Raw genomic sequence first — 15,676 nt, 5'->3', positions numbered from 1 at the left:
TATATCAAACGTGTCTTTATTCCTCTCTATATGTACATATTGCACACAGAGCTGCATGAAGCTTCAACAGTATAAATACAATGCAATATTATTATTATCATTATTATCATTATTATGCATCAGGTGACGTCAAACACATTCAGCATCTCAGATGTTTCTGTGTCAGATCGGAGCTGTGGTCCAGTCGGAGGGTTCGTCCGCCCTCGTCCTCCAACAGCTTCCGACAGGAAGTGAAATATTATCTCTGCGTCCATCGTCCATGATAACAGGAAAAAACAAGAACACTTGTCCTGCGATAGGAGGGAGATGCTCGTCCCACCTTCAGGCTTCTGTTCTGTTCTGAAAACCAGCTTTCAAATCTAATCGGTTTCAGAGCAGCTCCCAAAAAAATCAAACAAAAAACAAAACATAATCAGAATAATCCGGCAGCTCCGATAGAAAACGGTAGAATCGTCACTCAGACGAGTTTCACGTTAGAAAAATACAAATCCACGTTTCGCAGAGTCAGAGTCGAGTCCGGTAGAAAACAGCAGAGGTGAGTGTGGTTGTGTCGAGGCCGGACATCAGAGGAGAGACGGGTCCAGGTCAGAGGTCAGAGGTCAGAGGTCAGAGGAGAAGAAGATGGCCACCACGGTGTCTGGCTGCAGTATAGGTCGTAAGCCCCGCCCCCTCCACGTCAGTAGACGGGTAGTAGACGTGTTTGTGGTCTTGGGTCGTGGCTGCTGAGCTCTGGATGTGTTCTGTGTTTTGACGGGCGACAAGTGTCGGGGAGTTTTGAAGAACAGAACTGAACAGAGGAGGAAACTGCAGGTGACGACCTCAGAGGAGTTTCTATTGGCTGGGAAACCGTCTGCCCCTGATCATTGAACCTCAGGAGGCTCCGCCCCTCCTCATTGCCACGGCAACGCTGCCTGTCAGAGACACAGCGAGAGAAGACATTAAATTACAGATCACAACCCTCCAGCTCGATCAAACACGCTTCATGTGACACTTAAAAATGAGCTTTTCAGGTTCAAACAGAACATGAAGTGAGGAACTGTCCCTTCAACGGGCGGCGTCGCCTGCAGCAGCTCAGAAGAAAACACCAGGTTCTTTTTTTAGGTTGTGTTCGCTGCTGTCGACGCTTCCTGACAGAAACATGGGGATCTGTGCCAGAACGCGAGCGGAGCAGGGAAACATGGATCTGCTGCTGCAGCAGCCGTCACGTGATCAGAACCAGGTGGACCAGGAAGAGACCGGGTCAGAGGTCAGAACCTCCAGAGAGTCCAGAGGAGCTGAAGGCCTCTGAGTTTGGTTTGTGTGGATGAAGGTGAGCGTCTCACCGTCGTGCGTGTTTATCTCTCGGTGCAGCGAGGGCTGTTGGCCAGTTGAGTCAGCAGACGAGCGCATCTTTTATAATCTGCAGGAGAAGAAGAACAACAGAGACAGTTTATCTAAGTTTCCAAAAAGCAGCCGGAGCGTCACAAGGCTCCGGTCGCTGAGCCGAGCTCGGCCGGAGACAGACGTCTGCTTTCTGGAGAAACGGGGTGATGTGAATTCTGTTTCTTTCTATAAATCCGTGGTTATCAATGTGTTTTTGCCGTCACGCCCTTTTTCAACTGCCCAAAAAATGTCACGCCGAGCGGATCACCGCCGGAAACGCTCAGGTCGAACAAATGCCACTGTGATGGGTGTGATGCAGCAGAGCTTCCGCCCGATCATGTGCTGCCCTGCAGCAACGCAACTTTAATCTGTGATGAGAAGATGCTCATCAAACCACCGACACAAACACTCAGCGACGAGGATCCAGGTCGGAGCCGCAGCTTCCTGAAACCTGTCGGCTTCCTCATGAGGTCGGTGTAAACGGATTCGTGTGTCGCACCAGGAGGAAAAACACGACAGCGGGTTTGAACCTTGATAGCTCCTGTTGCTTTCACAGTGACAGAGGCCTGTATGGACAGGCCACGGCACACGCACACGCACGCGCGCACACACACACACACGCACACGCACGCGCACGCACACGCACACAAACACACACACACACGCACAAACACACACACACACACGCACACGCACACGCACACACACACAAACGCACACACACATGCACAAACACACACACACACGCACACACACAAACGCACACGCACACACACACACACACACACATCGTGTCACACTGTATAATCGTAATGAGTGTAATCGTGTCAGAACAACAGCAGCTCTTATGATCTTAAATCATGCATGTAGCTCAGAGATACAGTGTGTGTGTGTGTGTGTGTGTGTGCGTGCGTGCGTGCGTGCGTGCGTGTGTGTGTTTGTGTGCATGTGCGTGTGTGTTTGTGTGCGTGTGCGTGTGTGTTCAAACAAGTCTTATCCTGTTTTTGATGTCAAACAAACTCCTGCAGCAACACTGAGCGGAGTTGAAGCGACCACCAGTGAAATGACTGACCCGATTAAATGTGTGTGTGTGTGTGTGTGTGTGGACTCACAGGCAGGTACAGTACAGTCCCTGGTGTTGTGGTACAGTCTGTTGAAATGTTTTCTGCACTTGGGGTTGAAGTAGAGCGGACCTGCGGATCAGAAACACGTCACGTCACAACATACGGTCGCGACCGTCTGTTAACACACTTTGGTGCAAATGATGGAGGAAGTGGATGAAAACAATCAGAAGAATTCCGTGAGAGATTCAGTGTCGAGAGAGACGTGGTGATTGGTTGGACTGAAGGACTGATGTAGGTTTTTTACATCAACTTCCTGAAAGCTAAATAAAAATGAATTGTGCCCAAGGCTTTTGCATCAAGAGCCGTGGATTATTGCATTATTATCATTTATAAAATGATTCCTGCATCCGCCGCCAAAATTTCATGGACTCTTTCACGGCCCCGTCCCTCCATCAGGTTTCGTGGAAATCTGCTGGTGGAAGTAATTCTTGTCTGAAACAAGTGTTGGTCTGTGTGATTCTTCTCATCTAACTGACTGATTCGATTGTGCACACCAACACTCTGATCTTGGAAGGTGAACTTCCAGAAACCGGACCGAGTCTCTGTCACCGCCCTGTTTTCTTTTCCTCACAGGTGCTTCACACTGATCTCCTCACATCTGGTGTCTGTTGGCTTCTCATCACAGAGTCTGTACTAAGAGCTCACCGGATCACGGAGACACGGAGGGAAACTGACAAACACCAGGATTCCCTGGGAGCCTTACCTGTCAGGTGTTTGATGAACTTCTCCTTGTGTCGAGGATCTCTGGGATGAGCCTCTGAAATGAAAACACACACTCTGATCAGAGACTGCAGGCCGAGCAAACCTCCACGTCTGGCTGCTTCATCTCCATCTGACCGACACCTTTTCAAAATAAATGTGAACTTCTGCCTTCATCTGGAAGCAGAGAAGGATCCTTCAGAGATTCAAGGATCCAGGTTCGGATCTGGATTTAATCACCGTCACCGAGATCCTTGTTTGATCAAATGTTTCATGCAAATGCGACAAACGTAACCTGATGACGCACAGAAGCAAAGTGCTTCCTGATGTTTCACCTCAGATCAGACAGTAATTCCTCCACATCCTCATCAGGTTCGAACCTCAGGGTCTTCTCTTTTCATTTTAAATGTCTCTAATGTTCCCACACTGCTGACTTGAATGTGACCCGGGGGTGAGGGCGTTATTTTCCATCGTGAGATAACTAAACCAGTCTAACTTTAACCACAGGCCTGGTCACTCCATTGATGATTGGACCAAAGTAGTCACATGACGCAGTTGGAAGATAATGTGTAATATTTACTAAATACACAGCACCTTGACCTTAAATAGAAGGTGTGTGTGTGTGGGGTGGGTAGTTGGGCCGGGTTGTGTTTGGTTGAGGTTGGGTAGTGGTGGTCTTGGGGGGAGGAGCTTGTAGTGTTGTGAGGTTGTAGTGTTGTGAGGTTGTAGTGTTGGGGTCCGAGGTTGTAGTGTTGTGAGGTTGTAGTGTTGGGGGTGAGGTTGTAGTGTTGGGAGGTTGTAGTGTTGGGAGGTTGTAGTGTTGTGAGGTTGTAGTGTTGGGAGGTTGTAGTGTTGGGGGTGAGGTTGTAGTGTTGTGAGGTTGTAGTGTTGGGGGTGAGGTTGTAGTGTTGGGAGGTTGTAGTGTTGGGAGGTTGTAGTGTTGTGAGGTTGTAGTGTTGGGAGGTTGTAGTGTTGGGGGTGAGGTTGTAGTGTTGTGAGGTTGTAGTGTTGGGGGTGAGGTTGTAGTGTTGTGAGGTTGTAGTGTTGGGGATGAGGTTGTAGTGTTGTGAGGTTGTAGTGTTGTGAGGTTGTAGTGTTGGGAGGTTGTAGTGTTGTGAGGTTGTAGTGTTGTGAGGTTGTAGTGTTGGGGGTGAGGTTGTAGTGTTGTGAGGTTGTAGTGTTGGGGGTGAGGTTGTAGTGTTGTGAGGTTGTAGTGTTGTGAGGTTGTAGTGTTGGGGGTGAGGTTGTAGTGTTGTGAGGTTGTAGTGTTGGGGGTGAGGTTGTAGTGTTGTGAGGTTGTAGTGTTGGGGATGAGGTTGTAGTGTTGTGAGGTTTTAGTGTTGTGAGGTTGTAGTGTTGTGAGGTTGTAGTGTTGTGAGGTTGTAGTGTTGGGGATGAGGTTGTAGTGTTGTGAGGTTGTAGTGTGAGGGGTGAGGTTGTAGTGTTGTGAGGTTGTAGTGTTGGGGGTGAGGTTGTAGTGTTGTGAGGTTGTAGTGTTGGGGGTGAGGTTGTAGTGTTGTGAGGTTGTAGTGTTGTGAGGTTGTAGTGTTGGGGGTGAGGTTGTAGTGTTGTGAGGTTGTAGTGTTGGGGGGTGAGGTTGTAGTGTCGTGAGGTTGTAGTGTTGGGGGGGGAGGTTGTAGTTTTGGGGGATGACGTTGTGTTTATGTAGTGTTGGGGGAGGAGGTTGTGGTGTGTTGTGGTGAAATTCAGAGTCCAGAGCCCAGAGCCCAAAGTCCAGGGTCCAGAGTCCAGAGCCCAGAGCCCAAAGTCCAGGGTCCAGAGCCCAGAGCCCAGAGCCCAAAGTCCAGGGTCCAGAGTCCAGAGCCCAGAGCCCAAAGTCCAGAGTCCAGAGCCTAAAGTCCAGGGTCCAGAGCCCAGAGCCCAGAGCCCAGAGCCCAGAGCCCAAAGTCCAGGGTCCAGAGTCCAGAGCCCAGAGCCCAAAGTCCAGAGTCCAGAGCCTAAAGTCCAGGGTCCACAGCCCAGAGCCCAGAGCCCAGAGCCCAGAGCCCAAAGTCCAGGGTCCAGAGTCCAGAGCACAGAGCCCAAAGCCCAAAGCCCAAAGTCCAGGGTCCAGAGTCCAGAGCACAGAGCCCAAAGCCCAAAGCCCAAAGTCCAGGGTCCAGAGTCCAGAGCCCAGAGCCCAAAGTCCAGGGTCCAGAGTCCAGAGTCCAGAGCCCAAAGTCCAGAGTCCAGAGCCCAGAGCCCAAAGTCCAGGGTCCAGAGTCCAGAGCCCAGAGCCCAAAGTCCAGGGTCCAGAGTCCGGAGTCCAGAGCCCAAAGTCCAGGGTCCGGAGTCCAGAGCCCAAAGTCCAGGTTCCAGAGTCCAGAGGCGACTGTCAGCACCGACACCTGGACTCTCTGTGTCTGTATTTGTCTGATGTTTTAAAACTTTATTGATGCTATATGTCTGAGAGTGCATCGCCTGAGACTCTCACAGGAACATGTTCCACAGTGTTTCTTTGAAGTGTGTTTTGTTCATATGGCGCCAAATCATAAGTGAAGTTATCCCGGGGCCCTTTTCAAATGGAGCAGGTCTAGACTTTCACTGATGTCCACATTCCACCAGGAGACGAGTTGGCAGCAGCAGAGAGGAGGGAAGACATGGAGCGGCACCGAGTACAGGGTGGGCGGCCATGACGGGTGTGTGTGTGTGAGTGTGTGTGAGTGAGGCAGTGAGAAAGAGAATTGGTTGGTTGGTTTTGTAGTTGGTTGGTTGGTTAGTTGATGTAGTTGGTTGGTTGGTTGATGTAGTTGGTTGGTTGGTTGATGTAGTTGGTTGGTTGGTAAGTTGATGTAGTTGGTTGGTTGGTTGGTTGATGTAGTTGGTTGGTTGGTTGGTTGGTCTAGCTGGTTGGTTGGTGTAGTTGGTTGGTTGGTTGGTTGGTTGATGTAGTTGGTTGGTTGGTGTAGTTGGTTGGTTGGTAAGTTGATGTAGTTGGTTGGTTGGTTGGTTGATGTAGTTGGTTGGTTGGTGTAATTGGTTGGTTGGTTGATGTAGTTGGTTGGTTGGTTGGTTGGTTGGTTGGTTGGTTGGTTGATGTAGTTGGTTGGTTGGTTGGTGCAGCTGGTTGGTTGGTTGGTTGGTTGACGTGGTTGGTTGGTTCGAGTGGTTGGTTGGTTGGTTGATGTAGTTGGTTGGTTGGTTGGATAATATAATAGGTTAGTTGATGTAGTTGGTTGATGTGGTTGGTTGGTTGGTTAATGTAGTTCGTTGATGTAGTTGGTTTGTTGATGTAGTTGGTTGGTTGGTTGATTTGTTGGTTGGTTGGTTTATGTAGTTGGTTGGTTGGTTGGTTGGTTGGTTTGTTGATGTAGTTGGTTGATATAGTTGGTTGGTTGGTTGATGTTGTTGGTTGGTTGGCTGGTTGGTTGATGTAGATGGTTGGTTGGTTGGTTGGTTGATGTAGTTGGTTGGTTGATGTTGTTGGTTGGTTGGTTGGTTGGTTGGTTGATGTAGTTGGTTGGTTGGTTGGTTGTTTGGTTGGTTGATGTTGTTGGTTGGTTGGTTGGTTGGTTGGTTGATATAGTTGGTTGGTTGGTTGGTTGTTTGGTTGGTTGATGTTGTTGGTTGGTTGGTGGGTTGGTTGGTTGGTTGGTTGATGTAGTTGGTTGGTTGGTTGATATAGTTGGCTGGTTGGTTGGTTGGTTGATGTTGTTGGTTGGTTGGTTGGTTGATTTAGATGGTTGGTTGGTTGATATAGTTGGTTGGTTGGTTGATATAGTTGGTTGGTTGGTTGATGTTGTTGTTTGGTAATGTAGTAGGTTGGTTGGTTGGTTGGTTGATATAGTTGGTTGGTTGGTTGATGTTGTTGGTTGGTAATGTAGTAGGTTGGTTGGTTGATGTGGTTGGTTGGTTGGTTGGTTGATGTTGTTGGTTGGTTTGTTGATGTAGTTGGTTGATATAGTTGGTTGGTTGGTTGATGTTGTTGGTTGGTTGGCTGGTTGGTTGATGTAGATGGTTGGTTGGTTGGTTGGTTGATGTAGTTTGTTGGTTGGTTGATTTAGTTGGTTGGTTGGTTAGTTGGTTGGTTGATGTTGTTGGTTGGTTGGTTGATGTAGTTGGTTGGTTGGTTGATATAGTTGGTTGGTTGGTTGATGTAGATGGTTGGTTGGTTGATATACTTGGTTGGTTGGTTGATATAGTTGGTTGGTTGGTTGATGTTGTTGGTTGGTAATGTAGTAGGTTCGTTGGTTGATCTAGTTGGTTGGTTGGTTGATGTAGTTGGTTGGTTGGTTGATGTTGTTGGTTGGTAATGTAGTAGGTTCGTTGGTTGATCTAGTTGGTTGGTGGGTTGATGTAGTTGGTTGGTTGATGTAGTTGGTTGGTGGGTTGATGTAGTTGGTTGGTTGGTTGATGTGGTTGGTTGGTTGATGTGGTTGGTTGATGTAGTTGGTTGGTTGGTTGATGTGGTTGGTTGGTTGGTTGATGTTGTTGGTTGGTTGGCTGGTTGGTTGATGTAGATGGTTGGTTGATTGGTTGGTTGATGTAGTTTGTTGGTTGGTTGATATAGTTGGTTGGTTGGTTGTTTGGTTGGTTGATGTTGTTGGTTGGTTGGTTGATGTAGTTGGTTGGTTGGTTGATATAGTTGGTTGGTTGGTTGATGTTGTTGGTTGGTTGGTTGGTTGATGTAGATGGTTGGTTGGTTGATATACTTGGTTGGTTGGTTGATATAGTTGGTTGGTTGGTTGATGTTGTTGGTTGGTAATGTAGTAGGTTCGTTGGTTGATCTAGTTGGTTGGTTGGTTGATGTAGTTGGTTGGTTGGTTGATGTTGTTGGTTGGTAATGTAGTAGGTTCGTTGGTTGATCTAGTTGGTTGGTGGGTTGATGTAGTTGGTTGGTTGATGTAGTTGGTTGGTGGGTTGATGTAGTTGGTTGGTTGGTTGATGTGGTTGGTTGGTTGACGTGGTTGGTTGGTTGGTTGATGTAGTTGGTTGGTTGGTTGATGTGGTTGGTTGGTTGGTTGATGTGGTTGGTTGGTTGGTTGGTTGGTTGGTTGATGTGGTTGGTTGGTTGGTTGGTTGGTTTATGTGGTTGGTTGGTTGGTTGGTGTAGTTGGTTTGTAGATGTAGATGATAATGTAAATTGGATGTAAATTGTGTGACATACAAACTGACCTATAATTTCCACAATGTGAGGAGTTGTCAGCCTCTACAGACACAAAGAGCTGATCATCATCAGTGTAACCATGGACATTTAATCCATGACTGTGTGTAATTTGGCCAAGAGGTGAAATGAAGAGAGGAAAGATCGGAGCGGAGCCCTGGGGTTCTCCATGTGTGCTGTCAGAAGAGTCAGGCATAACAACGAGGATCTGCTTGAGATCCAGTCAGAGGTGGAAGATGAAGATCATTTAACACTTTAATAAGTGTGGTGGGGTGGATTGACAGGCCCTGGAGGCAGAATGAACAACTTTAAAATGTCAACTGAAACTCAAACTCTGTTGAACTGAATAGAAGGCGAGAGACTGTGAGACTGTGATGGAGGGAAAGTTCCAGGATCAGATCCGTTGTCCACCAACGCCCACAAGGATCCAAGAGACAGAACCTCGGAATCTGTCAGAGCAGAGACAATCTGTGTTCTGATGATTTCTACAATTCCAGGCTTCATCTACAACATCGCTGCTGTTTGAATTTAGACAAAACCCTTAAAGAATGCAGGTTTTCTGAAACGCTATTTAAACATTTTAACACTTCGCGACAAACCAACGGGACGACGTCGCGCCTCAGTGACCGATGGCGACCGGCCCCTCGGACAGCTCCCACACTTCAGCACCACGGACAGAGGCCACATCAGGACGAGTGACAAAGTCGATCACCATCAACGGATCAAGTCATATAAAAAATATATATAACGAAACCCTTTTTACGAGAGGAAGGACAGAAGTATTATCAGCTGTAGAGTCGTTAACAGGCTACTTCCATACAGTATATAGATACATATATATGTATATATATATGTATCTATATACCGTATACATATATGTATATATATGTATATATACTCTAGATCAAAGCTCATTCTACCCACTTTATGTATCTTCTTTATAAACAATCACTGATCATCTTTATTTTTGTTAAATGTTGGATGATTTTCATCTAAAAATCCTCCATAAGCTTTAAACTAAACAAACTTCTATTTTTAGATATAAATATATAAATGAACAGTTGTGTTTGACTCTATATTTAAGATGTGACCTCTCAGAGCAGAGATAGTTCTCTCTCTCTCTGTCTTTCCTTCTCTTGCTGTGTAAACACTTCACTGGAGTAAAGTGGACATTTCAGGATTCAGTTAATATTTACAGCAGAAGTTTTATTTTAATCTCTTTAGATATTTTAATATGAAGTCTTTGGAAACCGGACCTGTTGTTTCTGCTGAGTCTCACTGTGGACTGAAGCTGAGCGACGGAGGTAAAAACATGGACAGCTGCTCTGCCCTCAGCTGACTGGACTAATGGAACCCAGAGTGAATGTTCTTATGAGGTCGAGTGGACATCGACACACGTTTCCAGAGAAGCTGCGAGTCTCAGAAACGCTTCGGTCCATTTACAGCACTCAAATGAATAATTGCCATCAATCGACAGAGAATTGAAACTTCATTTTGTGTTTGATGCTTCCTGCTTCTCAGAAGTGACTCTTTGTTTTATCTTTAGTTGCCGTGGAGACGCCTCACCTCTTCGTGCTCGTCAAAAACAATTAAACGTCAAACTTTACGTGTCAACTTTACGGCGAGTTTAAAGTTCGTTCATCTCAGAAACTAAAAACCTGAATCAGGATTAAATAAAACATTTATACTGAACTCAGAGTCGCAGACATTTTAGTCTGTGTCTTCAAAAACAAGTTGAGTCTCAGGAGAAAACTTCACATCCTGAGTTCATTCAACTTAAAACACAAGAAAACAAATCTATGTAAGTTGATTCTATTAAATCTCTGGAAACGGATCAATCAAATTGATTCTGACTCTGGAAGTCAGTCACGATGTTGAATCATGAATCCACAGACCACACGGATCCAGATGTGAGCTCACGTTTGTCTGCACATCTTAGTAGTGTTGGTGTTGGTACTGACCCAGGCCATGGTACGACCGGCTCACTCGCTCCGGGGTTTTCAGTCCGTGCATGGTGATTCCCGCCGTCTCCGTCCTCGTCCTCGGGGGCCGGCCCACCTGCTCCAGCAGGCTGCGGCCCTCCAGACGCCCGTCCGCCCGTGTGCCGGAGCCTCGGAGCAGAGCCGCCGCCGTGCAGCGTCCCGCGGCCAGCAGCAGGACGAGGAGCGCGGACAGGACCGGGAGTCGCGGGAGCAGCATCGCTGTGGACCTGGAGAGACACGGACACACTCAGGTTCACTTCCATGTTGTGGGACCAGATGACGACCAGCAGAACTGCATCACTGCCTGAAGTGACTCACATCGAGCTCTCGTCACGTCACATGACCTTCTCCAAGATATTAAATGGATCTTCGGAGGAGAGTTTTCTGTTTTCAAGACCAGATGTAAATCTACTGTTCCCACGAGGTCGCCATCTTGTGATGAAGGTCATGTGGTACGATAGAAAGCTCCAGGACAACCCTCAACAGACTGTCTGACCTATCTTGTCTCCTACAATCCTCCTCCTCACCACTAGAAGGAGCCTAGTGTGTTTTTAATGTAAATATAAGACTTTTGATGGATTAGCTCGATGCTAGCTGTTGTAATGTGTGAATCTGAGCAGGCGCCATCATCTCACACTGTAACACAGCAGCGAACTGCAGGTTAGAAATGACTCAAAGGTCAAAATATGCTGAGCTAGTAACGTTAGCCTGTAGTTAACAATATTAGCTCGCTGTAGCAGCAGCTAGCTCACTTGATTCTTCGCAAATGTAGGCTAAGTGTTAACGTAGGGGGGCGTGGCGCATGTTGAGTGATGGCTGTTTAAATATTCAACACGAATAAAGATTCTGTCTGAGGTGAGTGAACAACAATCACATTTAAAACATCAAAGTAAGAGCTACATAAATGTCAAAATAAGGTTAATTATTCGGGCCCCCGCCCAACACGCCTGACGGCTACGGCCCTGTTTGCCAGAACGGGCCACAATCAGTGAGTCAAGAAGCAACCGAACAAACCCGAACAAACCCGAACAAACCCGAGGCCACGTCGGGTTCCGAACCGCTTCCCTACCTGCATTTAGTTTATCATCATTCATTTTCCCCAAATATGTTGACTTTATCATATTTTCTACAAATTATATACACAGTATTATATATATACACATACATATATTTATATATATATATATGTTTAGGTGACACTTTTAAAATTAAAATCAATAATCACATAATATTGTTAAAGACAATTTATATTCGCTTGTGTTTAACTTTGTGAAAAGAGCATAAGTTTTTCTCTGTTCAGTTTAAAAACTCAAACATATTAAAGATGTTTTCATGAGCAGCAGAACATTTGTTGTGATCAACTTCCAGTAGAACAATCATCAAGATTCTCCTCCAGTGAAAACCTTTTGAACTTTAAATATACTGTATATATATATACACGTTAGATTTTAGATGTTAGATATGAGATATTAAAAGTCCCTGGTGGAGGTCAGAAGTGAGTGAGGAGACAGGAGACGTGGAGACTCACAGTAAAAGGTCGTTACCTCGCTTCTCTTCACCTCTTCTCTCTCTGCGCCTCTTTACGCGTCGGTGCGCCGGATCCGGGCGCACTGATCCGGGGCTCTGGCTCCCGGCTCGTCCCGGGACAGTTCCCCGCGCTCTTGGTTTTCTGCTCTCTGTTGTTTGTGTTATTGATTCTTTCCTTCTTCCTTTTTGTCTGTGGTCCTGATGTTCTATTATCCCGGGTTACTCTTGATCCGAGCCGCGTGCCGAGCGCCGGGGCCCGGTGGCATCTTAGACCGGCTCGGGTCGCTGGCGGAGCGCGCGGAGCCTTGGAAGCGCCTTCACCCTCCTCCTCCTCCTCATCGGCAGCAGGTCCGTCCGGCGGCCTCAGGGATGAGCGGGCTCATGTCTCTGCTCAGGAAAGAGAAAGTTCCAGTCGAGTCGCGTCTCGGGACGAAAGTCTGAGTCCAGTGAAACGCACGTTTGGCACCAGCCGGTCGGTGTCTACTCGAGTCGGCCGCTGCGCTCTGCGCGCGCCTGCTCCTCCGGACTCCTCTGCACCAATAAGATCATCATGTGTCCACGCGCTGCTGCTCTGCCACATTACGGAAATACAGGAGGGCGAGGGGGGCGTGCATGATGCGTGCATGATGCGTGCACGCGGACAGCCGACGTGCACATTGAGACATTGACAGATCGGAGCCGCAGCCTGTTGCTTTCAGCGGTGCACCACTTCCTCTTAGTGGATACTGAGGAAAATGCTCCTCTCATCCTGCTGCTGCCTTCAGGAGCACGAGGGGATCAGGGTGAGGATCCATCGTGTTGATGGAAAAGTTTCCCCAGGAGTCACAGAGGCAGAAGTGGGACTGTTGGACATGTCGGTAATAAAAGTGCCATGGTGAAGTTTGTCCTTCAAATGAATCACTCCTCTGATCAGCAGCTCCGGGGGTCGGGTCGTTTGAAGAGTCCTTGAGGAGGTTGCAGTGGGGAAGTCTTGAAAGGACGTCGTGGAAGTACAAGAAGACGTTCCTCGGGTTCCTGAGGTTTTCAAGGATACGTATCTCACGCACCATAGTTCTGGAGGCTGAGAGTGTCTGAGGAGGCGCTATTGGACTAACACATCTCCAAGGAGTCCATTAGGAGTCCATTAGGAGTCCATTAGGAGTCCAGACTTCAAAGAAGACATTTAGAAGGTTCCTCCAGAAGGTGGATAGAGCTTCAGTTGTTCGTTGGGAGGATCAACAGGCAGGTTTCATGTTGGTCAGAGAAGGAGAGAAGGACGTTTCAGATACGATACGAAGATTTTCAGGAACTATTCAGTGAGAGTTTGCAGTATGAGGAACTTTGAAGACGTTCCAATGGGGAGAGGAGTCTTAAAGGACAAGATGTTCCTGAACATTTTGGGGGCGCTCTCAGTTATCATGGGATGTTGACAGGCTTGAGGAGGTTCTGCTCTCTGAGGAGGATATTGGAGCTTCAGCAGGTCTTTACTGTCTAAACAATATTCGGGACGTTCAACAAGATGTTTCTTGAGTTTTGGGGTAAATTTGGCGAAAATTCCTGCGCGGCTTCAGGGCATCATTTGAGGATTCTATAGGGTTTTACAATGTTTCTGGTTTTCTTTATTTCAGAGATCCTAGAACTTTGATCCTGGAGGTTCAGGTCTTTGTGGACGAGTCAACAGGCAGGAGAAACATTTTCTTATGAGAATAAAGAGGAGATGCACAATGAACAACACTACTGTGATTATTCAACACACAGAAGGTCATACACGATAAAACTGTACAACTTCGACAACAACAACTAAACACTGACTAACAGCAGAGTAATGACGACTGGCAACGAGCCAGAAAGTCAAAAGTTCAGATTAAAAACACAAAACACACACACACATATTTCTTCCTGTTGATGTGAAAGGCCGACTGTTCTCAGAGTTCCACCCTTATTTGTTCATCTGCTCTATCAGATATCAAATCACTCAGCTTCCATGTGTGTGTGTGTGTGTGTGTGTGTGTGTGTGTGTGTGTGTGTGTGTGTGTGTGTGTGTGTGTGTGTGTGTGTGTGTGTGTGTGTGTGTGTGTGTGTGTGTGTGTGTGTGTGTGTGTGTGTGTGTGTGTGTGTGTGTGTGTGTGGACTGGATATGTAAACACAATTTATAATTCGATTGTAAGAATGGTGATTTATCAGGAATCAGGATTTATCAGGAATGCACTGTCGGGTCATAAATATGTGTGTTTGTATATATATATATATATATACATATGCCATATTGTGTGTGTGTGTGTGTGAGCATGAATGTTTTTTAGACCTGTATTTATACAGTCCCTAAGGAGGAGGGGGTGCATAAGAACATCTCAGAGTGGAAGCCGTTTATTCATGCAGGTCACCACGGAGACGACAAAGGTTTCTCACGGCCATTAACTCCCCTTTGTGCAGATCCCCACATGTTCCTCGGTTCTGTTTGGAAGGTCTCCAGGAGCCTCCTCCACCTCCACCAGAGATCCCTTTAAAACGTCCTGAAGGAAACATCAGCAGCCCCTGGAGGCTCCTGAGGGACCTGTGGACCTTCCTCAAGGAGTTCTCCAAGGTTCTCCGCAAAGCCTCCCAGAGAGTCTCCAGAACGTCCTTCAAGGTCCCTGACACCGTGGCTGTGGCCCCGTTTAACCCCGAGTCCTTCTCCACTTTGTTCGGTTCGTCACCAACACCGGCAAAAGAAGACGAACGTGAACAGAGTCTTTATCGTCAATAAAGAAAGGCAGGACCAATCACGGAGGGTACGTGGAAATACTTGTCTCATTGGTTGACAGGTCAATTCTTCAGTTGATGGATAAACACAGGTTTGACATGGTGAACATGACATATTCGGACTAATGTACTTTGCATTGCACTGTAACCAGCTACAACATGAGAAAGCCAGTCTAGTCTCGTGTTGAGTCCAGGTCTGTAACCTCCCTCAGAACCTCTGGGTCCTCTTCAACACCATGTTGGACCTACATGAATCGGTGGTGTCGTGTTCATCTCTGATCTTAAGAGCAGTCAACAACCTTTTTAATTTCCTCAAACCTCCGAGGCGACTCCTACTCACTCCTCAAGGATCAGGCAAATGTCCTCGAGACGTCTCGTCTCTAGAGCTTCTCCTCTAGAACCCTGCAAACCAAGAGGGTCTGGAACAGAACGTGAGACGGACGGAGGCAAGTCGTGTTTGTTACCAGAATAAACCAGGAGAAGTCACGTCTGTCATGTTCGCCGAGCTTCACGTTCACCGTGATGAGAGATGTAAGAAAAACCAAACACACACACACACACACGTTCCGTTCTGCCACGTTCACCGAGTGTTATCATTCTGCTGTCAGCAACCTGTTACCACGACGACAGTACACACACACACACACACACACACACACACACACACACACACACACACACACACACACCGTTTACTACACATTAACAGAAAAGCCAAAACCAACACCAGGTGAACTGTGATCTCATGGATCGCAGCATCTCTGGGCCGCGTTCCATCGTCCCTCAACTAAAATAACTTCCTCTCCTTTAACCCTGTTGCAATGTTGGAGAAAGTATCCAGTGACTTTACGTCAGTAAAAGTACGAAAAAATAACACTAAAAAAACTAGGTGGTCAACCTTTATTCGCAGTTCATATAAAGTTTCTTGAGATATTTAAGTATGAATACTTGTTTTGTCAAATCAACAGTCTGAACTTCAGAAAATCTAAAAATAAATTGCAGTAATCAGGATGAAAAGCAGCTGGAACCATGACAATTTGGGTATTTTGCTTGAACAGTGACCTAAAAAGTTTGTCGACATAGTTTATAATTAATGTGATAATCTTCTCCACACTGTATTTTCTGTGTGTTTGTGTCATTTTTTTACAAAGCATCAC

At 46.8% G+C, this 15,676-nt stretch overlaps 1 protein-coding gene across 2 annotated transcripts; it reads right to left on the bottom strand.

Moving 5' to 3' along the window:
* Positions 1–15,264, bottom strand: LOC118316867 (ALK and LTK ligand 1). 2 transcript variants are annotated; one of them, XM_035645132.2, is made up of 6 exons: positions 11,800–15,264; positions 10,251–10,498; positions 3,190–3,243; positions 2,475–2,555; positions 1,323–1,399; positions 1–911 (listed from the first exon to the last, which is right to left on the bottom strand). In XM_035645132.2, the coding sequence occupies exons 2-5, from the start codon at positions 10,486–10,488 to the stop codon at positions 1,335–1,337; spliced, it is 438 nt and encodes a 145-aa protein (XP_035501025.1). In that variant the 5' UTR covers positions 10,489–10,498; positions 11,800–15,264; the 3' UTR covers positions 1–911; positions 1,323–1,334. The 2 variants fall into 2 exon arrangements, with proteins under 2 accessions (XP_035501025.1, XP_035501016.1); XM_035645123.2 differs by having other exon boundaries at positions 11,816–15,159.
* Between the last annotated feature and the right edge of the window lie 412 nt (positions 15,265–15,676).

Source organism: Scophthalmus maximus, chromosome 1, assembly GCF_022379125.1.
Source record: "Scophthalmus maximus strain ysfricsl-2021 chromosome 1, ASM2237912v1, whole genome shotgun sequence".
Lineage (NCBI taxonomy): Eukaryota > Metazoa > Chordata > Actinopteri > Pleuronectiformes > Scophthalmidae > Scophthalmus > Scophthalmus maximus.
The sequence above is the reverse complement of the archived record's forward strand: the minus strand, read 5'-3'. Positions and strand labels throughout refer to the sequence as shown.